The sequence below is a fragment of the Xiphophorus maculatus genome, chromosome 1 (assembly GCF_002775205.1).
Source record: "Xiphophorus maculatus strain JP 163 A chromosome 1, X_maculatus-5.0-male, whole genome shotgun sequence".
Taxonomy (NCBI): domain Eukaryota; kingdom Metazoa; phylum Chordata; class Actinopteri; order Cyprinodontiformes; family Poeciliidae; genus Xiphophorus; species Xiphophorus maculatus.
Window position 1 is genome coordinate 22,249,186 of NC_036443.1, and position 18,479 is coordinate 22,267,664.

At 36.9% G+C, this 18,479-nt stretch overlaps 2 protein-coding genes across 3 annotated transcripts; one reads left to right on the plus strand and one right to left on the minus strand.

The window, feature by feature from the left end:
* Positions 1-990: 990 nt before the first annotated feature.
* prim1 (DNA primase subunit 1) lies at positions 991-5,420 on the minus strand. Of its 2 annotated transcripts, none has more exons than XM_023330263.1 (13): positions 5,204-5,420; positions 4,146-4,303; positions 3,947-4,053; positions 3,774-3,847; positions 3,549-3,685; positions 2,629-2,687; positions 2,415-2,524; positions 2,156-2,247; positions 1,920-2,049; positions 1,778-1,847; positions 1,589-1,701; positions 1,334-1,432; positions 991-1,261 (listed from the first exon to the last, which is right to left on the minus strand). In XM_023330263.1, the coding sequence occupies exons 1-13, from the start codon at positions 5,310-5,312 to the stop codon at positions 1,242-1,244; spliced, it is 1,278 nt and encodes a 425-aa protein (XP_023186031.1). In that variant the 5' UTR covers positions 5,313-5,420; the 3' UTR covers positions 991-1,241. The 2 variants fall into 2 exon arrangements, with proteins under 2 accessions (XP_023186031.1, XP_005801809.1); XM_005801752.3 differs by having other exon boundaries at positions 1,920-2,052.
* A 5,477-nt stretch (positions 5,421-10,897) lies between these two features.
* Positions 10,898-17,338, plus strand: LOC102233587 (rho-related GTP-binding protein Rho6). Its single transcript, XM_005801751.2, has 5 exons — positions 10,898-11,158; positions 11,603-11,690; positions 15,272-15,381; positions 15,478-15,612; positions 16,020-17,338. The coding sequence occupies exons 1-5, from the start codon at positions 11,039-11,041 to the stop codon at positions 16,251-16,253; spliced, it is 687 nt and encodes a 228-aa protein (XP_005801808.1). The 5' UTR covers positions 10,898-11,038; the 3' UTR covers positions 16,254-17,338.
* The last annotated feature ends 1,141 nt before the right edge of the window (positions 17,339-18,479 follow it).

Consider the following 18,479-nt stretch of genomic DNA (forward strand, 5'->3'; position numbering starts at 1 on the left):
CACTTAACTTTAAGTGTTAAACACCTGTTTAAGTGTTCCCTTTATTTTTTTGAGCAGTGTGTATGCAGCACAGAAGCGTGCAAAACTGAGAAGTCAAGCTGTACCAATATATATAGATATACCTGTTGTAATTTTATTGTTGTAATATTACAACAATAATTTCTCAGCTTTTCTAGTAATAAAAAATAATCAAAAGTTGGTCGCATCTAGTTATTTTTATTTGAGCAATATTTTGGTAATGCAAACGTTTATTATTTCAGTGTTTTAGAAAGTATTGTTACTCTTTTAATTTTACTAAAGTAAAATTAAAAGCTTGTTACACAAACATTTTTGTTGTTTTTTATGAGCCCGTTGTGCCAATTTGAGATTAGGGACTAATCTCAAATCAGCCATTCCAGCCAGAAAACTGGACAATATGTTTTATCTGAAGTATTTGTTTCATTAGTGTTATGTTGAAAAGATGTTGTTTTGAAAAAGTGTCTCTTCTGCTTTTGTATTTTTTAGTCCTTGAAATACCAGAATTTAATTTTATCTGACATTTTTAAATATTACACCGAATGTTATCAGTGACTCACTTGTAAATCGCTCTTTTACCAAATACTTGTTTGGTAAAAGAGCGAATAACCGTCACTGATAACCGAATGTTATCAGTGACTCACTTGTAAATCGCTCTTTTACCAAATACTTGTTTACCCTACTCTACCTTGAGTAAGGTAGTCATTTCTTGAAAAGTTACTCTTTACTTGTTCTTGAGTAAAATATATATTGTAGTGCTACTCTTGAGTAAATATCTATTCCAAGTCCTAATGGATTTGGGTGCCATTTGAGATCATTTAGATTTGCAGGCAGTTTTCTGCAGCTCATCATGTTTTAATCATTTGAGCACATTTGTACCTCATAAAATATATTAATGCTGAAAATATTACACAAAAGGTGAGTGAAACAATCAAAATGAAAGGGGAAAAAAATCTCAAACAAGGTTTACAACAACATATGATTTTAATTTCACTGCACAGCAGCAATTTGCTGCTGTTTGGCAATAATTTTCTGCGATAAAGTCAGCTTTATTTGGAGGTTTAAAACACAAATGTAACATGACTGAATAAAAGAGCATCAAAACTGGTGTGATCAGATGGTATTGTCCAAAAGTACGTTATCTCCACAAACTGAACCATAAGCATGGCTCCTCAGTTACATTGAGCAGTAGGACAGGAAGTGTGATTTCAGATTGACGATCCTGTTCAAAATTCTTTCTGAAGATCTAAAAGAAGAAAACATAAAAACAAATCAAGCATAAAGTTTTTAAAATGTGCATCACCTGTCTTTCACTCACCACTCTGTTTGAGAAGCTTTCCTTTCCATGAATCAGCCATTCCAGCCAGAAACTGATCGAAGTACTTCACATACTTTGCCAAACTGGTTCGCTTGTAATCTGTAAGGAGACAATAGACAAAATTTACTTCAATTACAGCATCGAGCCAGGCAGAAGATCTGAGCAGCTAGGCCAGTTTAATACTGCAAAGAGGACACATTTTGTGACAATTTCATACAAAGTGTATTTGTGATTTATTTCGCCCCCCTTTGTCACCTCTGATTTTCCTCTTCTCTGTTGAGTCTTGTTCGTTTTCCTTCCCTTTTGTGTCTTCTGACTTTGCTTCGTCCTCATCTGCCTTGGGTCGATCCAGCTCCTCACAGATCAGACTGAATAATAAATCAATCAATAAAAGTTACACGTATAGTACACGAAATAGTACATCAAAACAATTTCATTACTCACCTGATTGTGGGCACAGCAAAAGGATCAAACTTGTCCACGTCTGTAAGATCTATGGGAACAGAGATGCGCCCTGGACAAGCAAAGAGGTGAAATTAGAAAAAACATTCCCTGGTGAAAACAGTTAGTGAGGGTTCATGCTCACCTGTTTTGGGATGAACACTGAAAGGGCTTTTCAGTAAATGGTTCACGCCTTTGCTGACGTTGACGTCCAGTCGAGGGTAGCAGTACTGCAGCATGATCTCCTTTTCAAAGTACTGCCGCTTTTTGGCAGTCTGCTGGAGGAGGAACGATTATCAGTCAAAACCAATTTACAAACAAAATAAAAATTTACAGATTTTCAAGCATTTCTGGAAAAAGACTTTGTATAAGACAACCAACCTGTTTCTTTTTGGCTTGGACTTCAATATGACGCCAGCGTCTCTCTGGGTTTCTCTCCTCCTGAAATATCTCCTGTAATTCTTTTTTAACATGTAACCAATTATGTTAAGGTCAAATTGTTATCACATTTCTTTCTAATTTCACGATACCTGACGAATAAATGTTTAATGATTTACCATGGGCATAATTGGAAAAATGATGGTAACGAAAACGTAAAATTAATGTGCAGCCATATGAATATTAAAAATGGAAAGGATATCTTCTGGTACGAGAGCCAGGACTTTCTCTTCGGACTCCTTGCGTCCCAATATGTTCTGATCCTGTAGTGCGTATTGTGGAAAGTAGTGCTTCACCACTTCTAAAGACTCTCTGTTAAGATTACAAATGCAAATTGTTAAACACATAAAGCCACATAAGCAAATAATGTTAAAAATAAGACAGTCACTTTAGAGACAAATGTCAAATCCCTTTACCTGATGAAAGGATGAATTGGATCTGTCAGCATCACTTTCTTCACCGTCTCTTCACCACCCTGTGAAACAGAAATTAAAAAGTCAAAATGTACTTCTTGTCGCTAAAGTCTTGATATTGGATAAGAACAGTAATCATTTTAGAAAGCCTCATGATTATCCTAAAAGTCATGGTCCTAACTAGGGATGGGACCCAATTGTCGAAGTTATAGTAATCCAAAATATGTTTTTAACTAAATCGAACAAAAATGTGTAATTGAAAACAACTGATAAATGGCACACACATTTCCTTGACTGAGATGTGTGCAAAAATGGATGGTTTCTACAGTTTTCATGTCAGTTTGTTTAACTTTTAAGACAAAAACATTCTAAGTTATTAATTTTTTTTAACCAGTTCAAAACATATGGATAAAAAAAAAACAACTTCATTATATCTCTAAAGGGGTCAGACTTTAAATATGGAACCTGGAGAAACCACAGAAAGCAACAACAGGCGAACATATTTAATTATAGATGCATGGGTTGAAATGGATGGAAAGAATGATGGATCGATTAAAGATTAAACACAGTAATGGACAAATGGATCAACCAACAAAGATAGATGCATATATGGATTTCAGAAAAGACAACGTTTAGACAACCAAGTCCTTTTACACAGAGAATGAAGTCTTGAAATACAAATATTGTTCCACAATCTATTTTTTATATTTATTCACACCTTAAAATCCAATTTTCTATTTTTTGCAAATGAATCCTGTAGAGCGGACATTCAAAGTGTTGACATCCTTAAGCCTTACTTAAAGATTCCTATTGTTGTTTATGTCTTATTCATACAGCCTTTTATCAATTTTAGCTTGTTTCTTATGTATTCAATGTGATTTTGCTAATAAGTTTATATTAAAAGAGAAGTGAAACTGTTTTACCTTAATCAGGCTGAGATATTCTGCCACAGCGGACCGTGCGGCTGCAGAGAGCTTCCGGGCAGCTTCGTCACACACCCAGCAATGAACTCCTCTTCTGCCCGAATACACCCACAGCAAGTGGTGGAAACCAAAGTCCCCTGCAGAAAGAAAAAAACCTAAATAAACTCAAGTGATTGTGAAGAAAATCATTAAAAGAAAACCTCTTAAAATAAATCAGCAGCGTACGGCGAAGAGCTCTGTCCAAAATACGGATGGCGATGGTCATCAGTGTCCAGCACTTGGAGCAAATATCTGCAGCACTGAAATAAAGTTTTTAAAATGTTATTGATAGAGAGTAAATTTTTGAACATGTGCAAACAGAGATCCTTAAAAAAAAAAAGTCAAATAATTTGTTTTACCTGCAGCAGCTTCGAACATCATCGTAATCCGTCATATCGATATCAAACACCAGCTCCTTCTCCAGAGCCTGGAAGCTGCCTGACTTCACTGTGTTGTGTTGATTAGGCTGCAGACGACAAATAGGAACGCTAACTTATCTTTAAACATGTGCAACGACACATGACCCAGAGAGGCACGCAACAGACTGGAAAGGTTTACCCTGTGACTGTACACCGCTCCGATGTCGATCTTGTACGGGTTCATTTTCTGCATTTCCTTCTCCAGCTCGCTCTGTGAGCTGAACGACTGGTAGCGCACGTAGATGTCGTCTTTGAGCGTGAAGGAGAACTCCCGGTTCTGGAAGTAGTTCTTCTGCACTGAGGATGTAGAAAACGTAAAAGTCAGGGAAAGGAGGCAAACAAAACAAGTGACATATTTCAACAGGGGTGTAGATAAAATTGACTCGATTGCTATGAAACACATTTGTGCAGTGCCTTTGAATCTCCTCTAGTCCTGAAACGATTAATCAGATTAATTATTATTAATTGTTTATTCAAATAGTCGTCAACTAACTTACTAATTGATTAATCACACTGGAGAATACAGACTATAAAAATAATTTTCTGAAAGAGCAAGCCAAAACTATACAAAAAAATAAATACATTTTGCATTTCTGATGAAAAACCTTCTTTGTTTCTAAACATATTTAAATATTTGGCTTATTCCTGTTTCTCTTGTAATCTACAATGATCTCTTCTGTCTCTCTCTGTACTTTTTGCTCATCTACAGGATGGACACTCCTTTGGTTTGTTGTGGTAAAGAAAAGGTTGAGCAAGGCAAGAAAAGTCCCTAAAAAGAATTGCCTCTGCTAATTTTTTTATTTTTTACTAAACAACCGAAATGAGTCTTAAAAACAAACCCCAAATAATCTTTTATTTAAAATTCATGAGCCAAATAGGCTTTATGTTAAAAATGCAACAATTTACAAATATCAGTTTTAAGTTTTTATGCCAATGTCAAGTAAAATCACAAGTAATTTGTTACATATAAGTTCAAAAATGTTATAAGACCACAAATCTAAAGCTTAAAAGCTACCAGATTTAAAAAAAAAAAAAAAAAAGAAGTTGATTATCGTATTGAGCACTTCAATAGGGAATAGAGGAACACATTTTCTGCAGAAATTACATCCAGCTAGATCATCCACACATCACTCGGGTTCCTCCAGCTTCCTAACCAGGGTTTCTGCTCTCTTCCCCGGCCTGTTTGAGGACACTTACCTCCCCCGTAGTTCAGCCAGCGGTAATACTGAGCGAAGGGAAACAGGCGGCGATAGTAGAGCGGCAATAAGTCCGGCAAACACGCCGGATCGTAGGCTGAGGACGGCATTTTATCAGACGTTTGGAGTTTATTTTAAATATAACCCTCTTAACTCTTACTGGCGATAGTTCAGCTTAATGAGAACAGCGCGGGAAACGTCTGAAACAGAGACGACCAATAACGTAAGGTCAGGACAAAGACGTCACCGGAACAAGGAACTGTGCTAATTTATAAGCTTTTTTTTTTTCAAATATATAATATAACTATGTTCATATTTATAATTTCTATCAACTTTAAAACTAACAGAAATCTTAAGACATCTTAGAAAATCTTGGGTAGCTAAAACCTTGGTTACAAACCTGAAATAGCTGCTGGTGATGTCATGACGTTGACGTGAAGGTTTTTTTCAACTCGGCCGACAACTACCGGGTGCGCTCCATTTGCTTTCTCGGCACAGCTGCCGGCTGCTTGGCGGTGCACTGACTAGACCATTTTTCGTGTGGCCATGGTGCGCATCAGTGTAAAAATGGTGCAGACTTCAACAAAAGGCGGCCGTGACGCACAGAAAGAGAATATTACATTTAAAAGTGCAGGCTGTATACTTCAAGTTTCCTTCCTGACCCTGAAGATAGACACCAGTCCCTCTTCTGACCCTGTGAGGATAGGAGGGTATAGGACAATGGACAAAACAATCTCTCAAAATGAGCTACTTTTAATAATATAGTACCATACATTTAACACACTTGAAGTCTTAAATATTCATAGCTGTAAAAAGCTTAATTAGGCTGTAGACATTTGTAATCTAGAATGTATCATACCCAACCGTATTTTCAATCCAACCAGAGTTTGTTCTTCCTCATTTATCCTAAACATGCATTTAATTAGGTCTCCTTGTCTGAAAACTGACTTCTTTTTTCCTATCTGTACAAATGTCTTCTTTGCAATACATTTACTATCCCTTGTTTAAATAAATTACAGCCTCAGTCAGGAAACACATTGCACTATAAAGATTTCTTGTCACACTCTTCAGTTCAGTTTAAAGAACTGAACTTAGTTTCAAAATTCTTAAAGAGCTTAAAAATCATGTGTTAATCCAGTAAAACAATAATTTCTGATGGAACAAAAGTAACTTAAATTAAAATATATACATATGCAGCATGAGAAGTAGGGAAATTTGTTTTCTGTTGAATATTTCTTTATAAAAATGCTTCTTGGAAAAACATCTCATACTGTTGTAAAGCTTGTTTATTTGCCACATTTAAAAAGGAAACTGCGTTTGTTGGCAGGGATGTGGGTTGTCAACATCAGATTATTTCTCTTCTTTTCTGCACTTTGTGCTCTACACCTTCAGATGGCAGTGAAGCTTTACAGCAATATTTTAAATGTTGCTACACTGAACCACATTGGACGTTAACGTGTTTCTGTCCTGCTGGAACTAATGCACCAATCTACTGCATACATGTGTGTTTTCGTCTTGTTCAAAAGAATATGGAGCTGCAGAAACACAGGACTGCAGAAATCCAAGGATCTGCTGAAGGTGTTTGTAGTTTAAATTTGAGGCAACCACTGATTAAATTTTTTTTTTATTATGATAGAACATGGCACCACCCTTCCCCCATTTTTTGCCCTGACAGCTTATAGCTTCACATTGTTATGTCTTCTCCACTGTTTGTATTTTCTAAACCGAAGCGATGCTCTTCAGTGTGAAGGCTGAGAGCTTTGCAGTGGTGAGAGCTCTTGCTGGTTATTGTAGTTGTAATATTTAACAGCCACACCTTTTCTTTGCTGTTGCACATTAAATATGAACCTCTGTGATTTTATTTATTCTGTTTTGTCCTCTTTTTGCCTTTGACTGTTGCAAATGAAAAATAAAAAACAAATTGAGTAACACAGCATTAATGGCGGTTACTGTGAACTGGATGCTATTTTAATCATTCAGTGAAAACTTGAGTGCATGTAATTACAAAGTGAGAGTGTTTAAGAGAAAATTTACTGGTGTCAGCTGTTTCTGCACAACAAAACACTGTTTCATTTTTGCCTTTTAATGTACAGTGCTTTCTCCCCTTACAGGTTTGTTCTGCTTTTCCGTTATTGTCTCAAAAACAATTTGTAAATGAAGATTTTTATCTACTAAAGGTAAAAAAGCAATTCAAACTGTCTGCATGTATAAAAATTATTGCTTTTGCTTGCTAAATCATAAATATCTGTGATTAATCCCAGCTTTTGGGAGCTGAAGCTGAGTTCAGTTTTACAAGCCACATCCAGGACTAATTACTGACTGACCTGAAGAACCGAGAAATAATTTGAGCACAACCTGTCTGACAACATAAAACATGCTAAAAGATATTAAAACATAATATAAAGGTATATCTCAAATTTGCCAGAAACATCTTAAAAATAACCTGAGGAAAATTCTGTTGACAGATGAGAAGAACAAGACATTTTTATCCTGCCACATATGATCTAAAAATTACACAGCATTTCAAATTAAGAACATAGCCAGAGTGATAATGTGGGTTTTCTTTGCTGCGTCAAGAACCAGACAACTCTCCAGAATGGATGGAACCAAAACTTTGTGCTTTGTGAAGGAGAATAGACATGGCAAGGAGCATTTTCCCTCAGTTTATGACTTTAAGCTTAAGCACACTTGACAGACTCAATTGGGCAGTTAAGGTTTTGGAGTGGCCTAGTCAAACTCCAGACTTAAATCTAAAGGGAGTGCTGTGGTGTTACCTTAAAAAGCTTAGGAAAGTCTAATAGAAACCCATCACTGTGGCTGAATCAAAGCAAGTCTACAAAGAAGAAAGGCCCAAAAATGTGTGCAATAATTTAAGTGTTATTGAACATTATAGCAAACGCTGGAGGAAAAAAAATGTAAATAAATACACACTTAATGGATGCTGTTGTCACCCATGATGGCACAATCAGCCAGTACATCTATTAGGGAATTACTTTTTCACATGGTGTCAGATTGAATTAGAAACCTTTTTTATTTTCAACATAATCATGACTTGAAAGCAAAATGTTGTATTTTCTCAAATTGTCTTATAATTTGTTCACTTATCTTAAATGATAATTTTAAAAAAAAATTAGTAAGAGAAAGGTTCTATTTACCAATAGACACATATTTAGCAATAAACCACATATTTGCAAGAAAAAGTAAAAGGTAGCCGTCCATGAAATTACTGAAGTAATACTAAAAACGTGTTTGGTAAAAAGGCTTCTCAAGTACTGAGTAACTGATCAAACTATCAATCTTCTAACATTTAAAAATTACACCATCAGAAGGACAAAAATATTAAGTCAAGTGGAAATTTTGTCAAAACTTCATATAAGTAAAGTCATATAAGGGACACTAGAGCCCACAAAAGAAATAAAAAATAAAAAAATAAAAAAAAATTCATATAAGTAAAAAAATAAGAAAAAAAAAATTTCCCCCAAATTGGTTCATTTCAATACAAAACTTATGAAAACTTTAACAAAAACTGCCTTGTTTATTTGTCATTCAGTGGGCAGAGAATCCAGAAGATTTACTCTAGTAATAAAATTACTCTAGTAAAAGTAAAACGTACAGCATGGTAAAATACTCCTAAAAGTGCATTTTGTCAAAGAAGTTACTCAAGTAAATGTAATTGAGTAAATGTAATTAGTTATACCCAACTGGGACAGTGGTATTGCTGCCATCTTTCACCTATTAACATGTAAAAGCAGATGGTGTCTGGTGTGTTTCCGCTTTGTTTCAGTGGTGGACGGCCGCAGCTAAGAGGATTTAAACAGGAGCTATTAGCAGCATATTTCCACTTCATGATTGCACTTGTGTATTTTCTTTCATCATGTCCTGATTTACATAATGCAAGAGCTCTCAGGCTCGTCTGACTTGAAATATGTAAATGAATTCACTTTGAGATCCATTAGATGTGAAGGATTTTCTGTCTGTTTTCCTCTTCTCAGACACACTTTTTAATGATATTTGGGATTTGCCTGATTTCAGGCAGAACTGTCGACTCAGCACGGCAAGGTGGGTGGATGAATGCAAAACGCTGAATTAATACCACCTGCTTTCCTCTGCTTTCTCCCACTTGTCCTGTGCTATCTTGTTATCTAAGGAGATTTGCGATCTACAGCATCAGTGACAAGTTAAAAGTAGAACTAAAAAAAGTTACATTCAGAAAATGACATAAGTAAAATATTTAAAATGACAGATAATGACAGCCAAAAATTCATTGTTTAGAAAATGTGAATATTACATACACTTGGTTACAAGATCACTACTTGACAGAAGATAGTCACTGACACACTCCACAAGGAAAGTAAGACTCAAAATGTCACTGCTAAAGAAGCTGGTTGTTCAGAGAGAACATTTATAGAAGGTTAAGTGGAAGGAAGAAGTGTGGTAAGAAAATGTCCACCAGTATAGAATAATCTCAGCCGTGAGAGGATTGTCAAACAGTGAGAAGTGAGGCTGGACATCAAGAGCTACTACAAACTAGACGTATCCTACACATGGGCTTTAAGTGTCTTACCTGGGCTGAGGAGACAAATATCTGCACTGTTCCTCTTTTCTTAGATGGAAATAAACTTTGCATTTCATTAGAAAATGAAAGTCCAAGTCTGCAGAAAAAGTGGACTCCACCTTACTTGAAGTCCAGCTTGATGCTTCCACAGCTCAGTGAATATTTTTCTTGCCATGTCATGTCAATGCAACCATATACCAAAACATTTTAGAGCGCTTCATGTTTCCTTCTGCAGACAAACTTTATGGGGATGTTGATGTTATTTTCCAGCAGGGTGTGGCATCTGTTCACACAGCTAAAGGTACCAAAAGCTGAATCAGTACCCATGATGTTCCTGTGTTTGATTGGCCAGGTACATTTCCTGACCTAAATTCTATCATGTCTTGTCTAGTGGATGATGAGAGACACCAAAGAGAGACACAATGAGAGACAGGTCGCCAGTCTTTCGCAGGCTATCAGTATATATACTGTATATTCTCATTCTTACATTAGAAGCTAAGTGCTTTTTTGTTTAGGTAATTTTCCTTAAATGTCAACATCCTGTAGAAAAAACTCCAATTCTCTTTTTGTAAATGTTTTATGTTTTTCTTTGTTTTAAAACCTCAAAACAACACATTTCCTATAGTAAACATATATTGAGAAATTTTAGGTTTTCTTTTCACAAAAGGTTATGTTACATTTTGCATCTTTAAAGGAGTTTCATTTAGCCAGACTGAGGACAAAAATGGCTCTTGGTTTGGTTTCAGACCCCTTGTCTATATGTATGGGGTTCCATTTTTTGGCATATATTTTTGCCACCAATGGAATCCCATATGTCTAGAAGGCCTTGTAAAAAGTTGTGGCAGGGTGCATATGGCCCCCGGACCTTAGGTTTGACACTGTAGATCAATACAAAAATAACTGTTCAGATAATAGATGTTGTCACATGCAATAACTAGACGGTAAAATTGCGGTTTATATCGAGATGGCTTTGATTTTTCTCATATTTTTTTAAATAAAAGTTGTTACATTTCTACGTATTTGTAGCGATAAGTGCGCTGAGTATTTCCCTGCGGCTGTTAGTGAGAAGGTGGGCATCTTCTCGTGCGCGGTCCTCGTGCACGACGCACTGCGCCGCTCTCATTGGCTGGCGCGACAACATAAAGTCCCGCTGCGTCTGCGGCTCCTTCACTGACTGAAACTAAACCGCTACTGCTGCTCAGCTTCAGAAACACTCCACAGTTTACCAGACTATCCCCACTCGTTTCTCCTCCAGTTTTATTCTGGGCTGCAGTCATAACAATGAAGGAGAGAAGACTCCCGCAGCCTTTTGTGGCGAGGTGTAAACTGGTCCTGGTTGGAGACGTTCAATGCGGTAAAACAGCGATGCTGCAAGTGTTGGTGAAGGACTGCTATCCAGAGGTAAGACACTGCTGCTCACATCTAAATCACTTGGATATATTAAAAAGATTTTCTGTTTTTACGCCCTTAGAGGTAGAAAAACTATCAGTATGTAATTGTACGTTTTTATATTAAATTTGAATATTCTAACATTCTTGATTCCTTCTGATTACTCCTTGGATTTGAGTATGGAGACTACTTTAGTATGATATCAAGCTTATACTAGGAGAAAGGTAGTTTAGTTAGAACAAAATTCTTGAATTTTTGGAATATAGATTTTCATATAACTAAACCTCGTCAATAAGAAAATTAAAGAAATTATAATGATAAGAATTTAGCAGCAATGATTAGTTTATTACAAAATCCACCAACTCCTTTAGAGTTAATCTAAAATGGAAACCTGCAACACTGTGAATATGTGATGAGAATGTTTCCTAATCCCATTTTCCATTCCTCCTCATCCAGACTTACGTCCCCACTGTGTTTGAGAACTACACGGCTTGTCTGGAGCTTGAAGACCAGCGTGTTGAGCTCAGTCTGTGGGACACATCAGGTGAGATTCACAAGCTCCGATGCTATTTTCCTTTGCTAAATTTCCTGAAACCTGATGTGATCTCCTGTGTTCTCCATCTTTGTTTAAAATTCTCCCCAGTCTGGTCAGGGCTGAGCAGTAAGTTCAGTCTCAGAGCCGTATTGATGTGTTATATCTGCAACATGTTTACTCTCCCATTAAGCTCGGCCAGCCAGGAGCCGGATAACGATTATGACTGTAAATAAAGCAAGGTCTCATTCTTTTGGTTGCTTGCAGTGCTATCTGTGCTGTTTACGCAGGCTTCACTATCTCTCTGCCTGTTTGTCTGTCCTGTTTGAGCTTTTTATTCAGTGTGAAATCTTCTGAGGAATCTTGTCTGCTTGATAGCTGAAAGCAGACAATTTAGAGTCCGTAATGTTTGTAATCTAAATTATCTAATTATTTTACTGCTTACGTAAAATCTTTGGGTTAATCACTCCTGACAAAAAAGCCATAACATTGTAAAAATTACCCGAAGCTTAGATTTCTCGGATAAAGTAATAACTCGTCAAGGATATAAAACTGTACAATCATATTAAACTATAGGAAACAAATTGTTTATTTATCTTTTTTGCTTAAACGAGATACAACAGTCAATGCCAGAGATTTCTGGCATCAAGTTAGTTCCATTTTACAGTATTGACCCTTAATCCTGATATTTCTTTTAGCATTTATGAAACAAAACAACAAAACAAAATCTTTATCAGCTCTGATCTGCAGGTTGAATGCTGAAAAATATGATTTTTTCCTGTTCATTAAATGCATCAAAACAAAAGAACGTATACAATTTTCCGTCTATAGATTTAACATGCAATGTCATATACTTTAAAGCACTTTTAGAGTTTAATTAAAGGTTAGGAACCAATGTTTTAATGCTTAATCAATTCTGTCATTTTGGATTCAAAAGCACTACCTCTGTTCGTAAATCTTCAATGTGTTTTTCCTTTCCTTAGGGAAAAACATCTGAATCTTTATTAGTCTATTTAGTATATTTCTATAGCAGATATAATAAGATTTTTAAAGTTCTTAGTCCCATTGTGAGTACAGCAGTCGTGCACCCACTTTGTAGTTTTTTTGTTTCATCTGAGTTGGCGAAAGCCAATTTTTCTAACCTCAACATTGAAAGAAGTTGTTACCCTGGTCAAAGAAAAAAAATTTTAATCTGTTTTGTTTACACAAAGACTTAACTATGTGGTAATTTCTTTTGTCTGAGGTTAATCTAAAGAAAACAAAATCCCTCAGCAGATATTAAATGACTACATGTGTTCTTGGATTGTAAAAATCTAAAAAAAACCCAAAACGTTTAATTGTGAAGCTAACCTGCAGATTTATCGATAAAACAATCAGCCAGAACGGCTTTTAGGTTTCTGGTTCAACGTGTGAAAAGATAAACCGCATGCAGTCGCCGAGTCATCTAAGCACACAGAAGTCATTATGTAAATTAAATCGATAAGAAAAGCCACCAAGTGCACCAGCAGGGCTCTTTTGTAACAGTGCTGGCTGCAGCCTGAGGCTTGGTGTTCAGAGGAAGTCGAGTGGTGCCAGTTGGCCTTCAGAGTGGTTGTTTCACAGGGGAGAGGGGGGGATGCCTCGTCCATACGGGGGTTGGAAGTCTGCAAGAGTGAAGCCAATCGTGGTTCTTGTGTCTCTGTGTGTTGTTGTTGTGAACAGAAGGCACAAGTGAGGGATACTGAGAGAAAATATGTGCTTGACCTCCATGCTTATGTAACCCAAAGCAGCACTGAGATAATTTGGGTTTGTACATTTGTCTCCCACGACGGAAAAACTTTCTTGACAGTCACCCCTTCTGGAGGAAGTGTTGCATAAGACTGATTTCCATTTGAATGAATAAATATAAACACACCGTCACTGCACTGTGCATAAATATCCACGTCGTCTTTACGTGTATGCCATACTGCTTTAGGTAAAGGCTTTTCTAAATATTGAATATTATTTTTAGCAAAAATAAAGCTTTTACTATTAAATTAATAAATGTTTCTTTTAGCTCAAAAACAAATTCACTATCTCATTATACAATCGCAACAGAGAGAGAGAAAAAAAATGCTTAAATTCTGGAATAGAAATTTGTCCTGTAACCAGCGGGTTGCCAGCTCAAAACTCGCTCCGTTCATCTCAGTTGTTTCCTCTGTAAGACACTTCATTCACCTCGCCACCATCAGTGTGTGAATGTGTGTATGTATGACTAAAAGTAGAGTAAGCCGCTTTGGAGTCCTCTGACTTGATACGCCATAAAATGCTGGCCAATTTGCCATTTAAGGAGAAGTTGGAATTGGCTAATATCTATATTTGCTGGTCAGATCTTTATATTGATCACCTATGGGCCAGCAGCCCCATATCAATATTAAATAACAATTCGTACTCAGAAATAGGACAATTTTTATGTGAACCTCAAGTTTTTTCTTATATAGCTGGTATTTGTCTCATTTTGCATCTTTTCCCAAGATACGCTGATGAGTGAAGGCGTACCATTCATTTCTTTTTGTCTTTCACAGTAAGCCAGACAGTTTGAACAGATCGGCTTCTGTTGCTCAGCTGAAAGCATTGTGCATCTTTGTGTGAGTGAGCATTATTTGTGTGTTCAGGCGAGGTGGAGGTGCTAATGTGTGGGAGGCGGTAGGAGCAAGTTGTGTCCTCTTTAGATCTGTCTGCCTCCTCTTTCTCAAGTCTTACATCACCTCGGATGGTTATATAGGACATGGATTTTGCTTTCCATAAACAGAACACAAAAGTATATTGATAGACACAACTTGTGTAACGCATCCTACTTTGCAAAGTTAAGTCAACAATAAAGACCGGTTAAATAAAACCTATGGGTGTAAAACTTTACATTTCACCAGGACGCCCTGATTGTTGGTTGCTCTTGCTAGCAGAAGCATCTATTCCTGTCCTAATTACATTTCTTATATTTGCTTCTTGTGCACATTTGGCCCCCGAGGACAGGACGAGGAAATTGAAGCTTGCTGTGGTTGTGTAGGTAGTGATTAGGTGGCAGAGGGAAGACAATAGAGTGCGGACATCCTGCCAATTTGTTTTTAGCTCTGGAACTTGTTCTGTTTATAGAAATGCAAGCAGAATTTGTGTCCTTCATTCTTCTGTTTCACAATACCTGAGGGGGAATCCCAAGGCCAGTGAACACAACTAATATGATATACAGTTTTGAGTGATTGCTCTTGTTTTCAGTTAATTATCTGAGGAAACATTTTGACGTGTTATGCACCACTGCTGTTAAATGTTTAATTTCCAGGTGTGAAGTGCAGGTCCTTGCTAAAATTTACATAGCCATAGATCTTTTTCACAAACTGTCACATTAAATCCTCATAAGTAGTGGATGTAATTGACATTTTATATGATACATCTAAAGTTTGGCAGTTTTTCAGATATTTAAAACAAAAAACCTAATCAATATTTATTCATATCAACTGATATGAAACGCATATATCATTGAGCCCCATTATATTTATGATTTTATGTTGATTGTTAGCATGTCAAACCTCCTATTCAGCTATATAAAGTTTTGATCTGACTATTTGCTGCCCCTTTAGGCTCTCCATATTACGACAACGTCAGGCCCCTCTGCTACAGCGACTCAGACGCAGTGTTGCTATGCTTTGACATTAGCCGGCCGGACACAGTAGATGGTGCTCTGAAGAAGGTATGAGCAGCTGAGATTCCTGCTAGGTGGCATATTTGCTTTGCTGTCTACAGTAATGATAATTAATAATAATAAACCTGCTTGTTTTATTTGCAGTGGAAAGCAGAGATTCAGGACTTCTGTCCCAACACTCGAATCCTGCTCATAGGCTGTAAGACAGACCTCCGAACGGATGTGTGCACACGCATGGAGCTGTCCAATCAGAAACAGGCTCCAGTCTCCCATGAACAGGTGAGCTTTTGTTGGTTCCCTTTTCCTTCTTAATGTACTTATATGACTTTCTCAATTAGAGGTGGGCAATATGGACTTAAAGTTTTAATATGATATTTTATTGACTCTTATAATTAATTAAACTTAAAATCTTCACTTAATTTCATTATACTTTCCAATTTCTGGATATTTGTTGATGTTTTCATTGACCCAACAGTGGAGAAAATAGTAAAACTAACAAATCCAGTAATAAGGACAGTTTAATGTAAACATCATTAATTGGGATTTATCCTGACAACAATAAATCAAAATTATTATCATAGACATACAGACACACTGCATTTATTCTATACAATAAATTAACCCTTTTAGAATTTAGTTTTTTTAAAAAACCCATTTTATTAAAAACGCTCCTCTTCATTTTGTAGGGTTCATCTTTGGCCAAGCAGCTCGGTGCTGAAGCTTATCTGGAGTGCTCGGCTTTTACTTCGGAAAAGAGCATCCACAGTGTTTTCCGTACCGCAGCTCTTGCCTGCATGAATAAACTGCAGCCTCCCAACAAACCCAGCCCGGTCCGCCGCCTCTCCAAAAGACTGCTACACCTTCCCAACAAGACAGATCTCCTTAGCAAGGACAAGTCCAAAAGTTGCTCCATCATGTGAACACAGCAAGGAGCGTGCTCGGAGTATGGAAAGAGAGGACAGTATTCTACCTGGTTCAGGTGGGGTTCAGGGTGTGCAAGGGAAAGAGAGCAATCATCGAGATTTTCACAAAACCTTTTACTCTTTTGCATCATCCTCCTCTAACTCCTGGCTGCCACAGTTTCCACAGAGAGAAACTATTTGAAGTGGAGTTTCATGATCCTGTACAAATGGAGAGAAACATGTTGCAGCCCCACATAAAGGTTGTTGTGAATCAGCTTAACAATGCTCCGTTTCTTAACTCGTTCATGAAGGAAGCATTGTTTCCTCTCCATTAAAGTGATGAAATCCATTTAAAGCTCTGATAGCAGTGCCGTATCCCATCCATCTCTCTGTCCGGATGCCGTTTAAAGGTCACAGCATAGGCTGAGTGATGAGAACGTAAAATCTGAGAATGAAGCTGCATCTGCAGAAACCTAGCTGAGGAGATCGTAAAAAATTATTCCCCCACCAGAGCTCTCGCCGTAATATCTATTTTGAAATTAAAGTTGACAGCAGAACAAAAAAGATGACAAAAAGGGAGGGATTTGGCAAGCGGTGCGCTCATTTGCAGAAGGCAGTGGGAGGACAAAGTGAGTCCGTGAAGAAGTGCAATGTGATTCAGCACTACCATGAGCCGCAAGGTCGAAAAGGGTGGAAGCATTTTGTTAAATACTTTCCACCTGTTTTCAGGAGGTTCTCTGCCATGCACCATCACCACACAAGTTCAGCAACCATAGCTATTTATTTTAGTGGCGTTACATGGAGGAATTATATTTCCAGACTGTTAATGGGTTCAATTTTCATTTTGTTTACTTTTTTCTTAGTCTTTTTTTATATAGAAGAGACCAAGAAAAGAGGATTTTTTTGTGCTCCAAAATAAGTAAATGGATTGTCTATGTTTCAGAAATACTCTTCCTCACGGACAATAAGGGGAAAAATTGTTCAGCTTGGTTCTACAAATATGTACTCATTACAGCCTACTGTCCTGAAACCTGGCCAGAAGACATCACACCAGTGACTAATCAGTTAGCACCCCAAAATAAAACTAAACCTGATATATCTTTTTTTCTGCATGTTTTTTGCCTTCCATACTCCACAGAATGTAGGATCTTGTAGCAAAGAGCTGAAAGTAAACACAACAACATTGTGCCGTCCTCATCCATGACCTTCTTGTTCTTAAAGGGAAAGTTCAGAATTTCTGAAGCAGGCTTTAAAAGATTACGATTTGTGATTTCTGAAACCCTGCTAAGACTTGAAAATTCAGCATGAGCCATGACAGTCGTCAGCCTTAGTGTTATCTGCTGAAATTCTTGCTCTCATTCATAGCCTGAGAGAACTGAAGACATGGAACCAGACTTCTTCCGACTGTAACAACTTTAACACCAAAGAGTGTTGTTATTATGGACTTGTTGTTTTAGGGACCTGGCTAAAAACATTGGTCATTACAAGATTTTTCCTCTTTAGATCTGATGACTCTCACAGCATCTTAATTTGTATGAATTGAGATTAGTTGGTAACAGATGCTAAAGCTAACTGCTAGTCCAAGCATAGCTAAGCACAATACAGACTTCCACAGTCCTAAAAGTGTGCCATCAATTAGCTTCCCTGTGAAACGTGTAGTGAGAACATTTTTCCACTCAGAATAAATTATAAAAAAGTAATATAGTGCATAAAAAATAAATAAGTGAACAACCTCCATTTTCTACCTGTTTAAATAAACATAGGTTTTGTGTCCAAACTTGTGATATGCAAATATCACAAGAATTTAAAGATTAATAACATAGCATTGCATAAACCACAATGACATTTTTGTTATTGTGAGATTTTAAGATAATAAAAGTTGGAAGTGCTACTCTGATTAGCTGTTTTATATAGTCTCCAGGAGCAACGGTGGATGGTGAGAGAACTATGTACTGCAGGAGAATTGTAAATTATTCATAACCTTCTACAGAATCCCACTTCAAAAATCATGGGCTATCACTTATTTTTCTGCCATTGTCATTTAGGTTTTGGAGTTTGTGCTGCATGCTTCTGTAACGAGGAACCTCTAGCCTGATACCTTAAACTCTTTCAATTTGTGAAAATAAAATGCTCCTTTCTGGCTGCTAACATCCAGAGATTAACTGAAATAAATTTTAATAACAAAAGATTTTCTTATATCTGCACTAAACTCAGCTCTGTTATGCAAAAAATACAAACTTTGTC

Coding starts and splice junctions, on each gene's coding strand:
- prim1 (XM_005801752.3), bottom strand. CDS start 5,312: ATGCCGTCCTCAGCCTACGATCCGGCGTGTTTGCCGGACTTATTGCCG. Junction 3,686..3,773: donor TTTGGACAGAGCTCTTCGCC/GTACGCTGCTGA, acceptor TTCTTTCTGCAG/GGGACTTTGGTTTCCACCAC. Junction 2,053..2,155: donor TCCAAGCCAAAAAGAAACAG/GTTGGTTGTCTT, acceptor TTCCTCCTCCAG/CAGACTGCCAAAAAGCGGCA.
- LOC102233587 (XM_005801751.2), top strand. CDS start 11,039: ATGAAGGAGAGAAGACTCCCGCAGCCTTTTGTGGCGAGGTGTAAACTG. Junction 11,159..11,602: donor TGAAGGACTGCTATCCAGAG/GTAAGACACTGC, acceptor CTCCTCATCCAG/ACTTACGTCCCCACTGTGTT. Junction 15,382..15,477: donor TAGATGGTGCTCTGAAGAAG/GTATGAGCAGCT, acceptor TTTTATTTGCAG/TGGAAAGCAGAGATTCAGGA.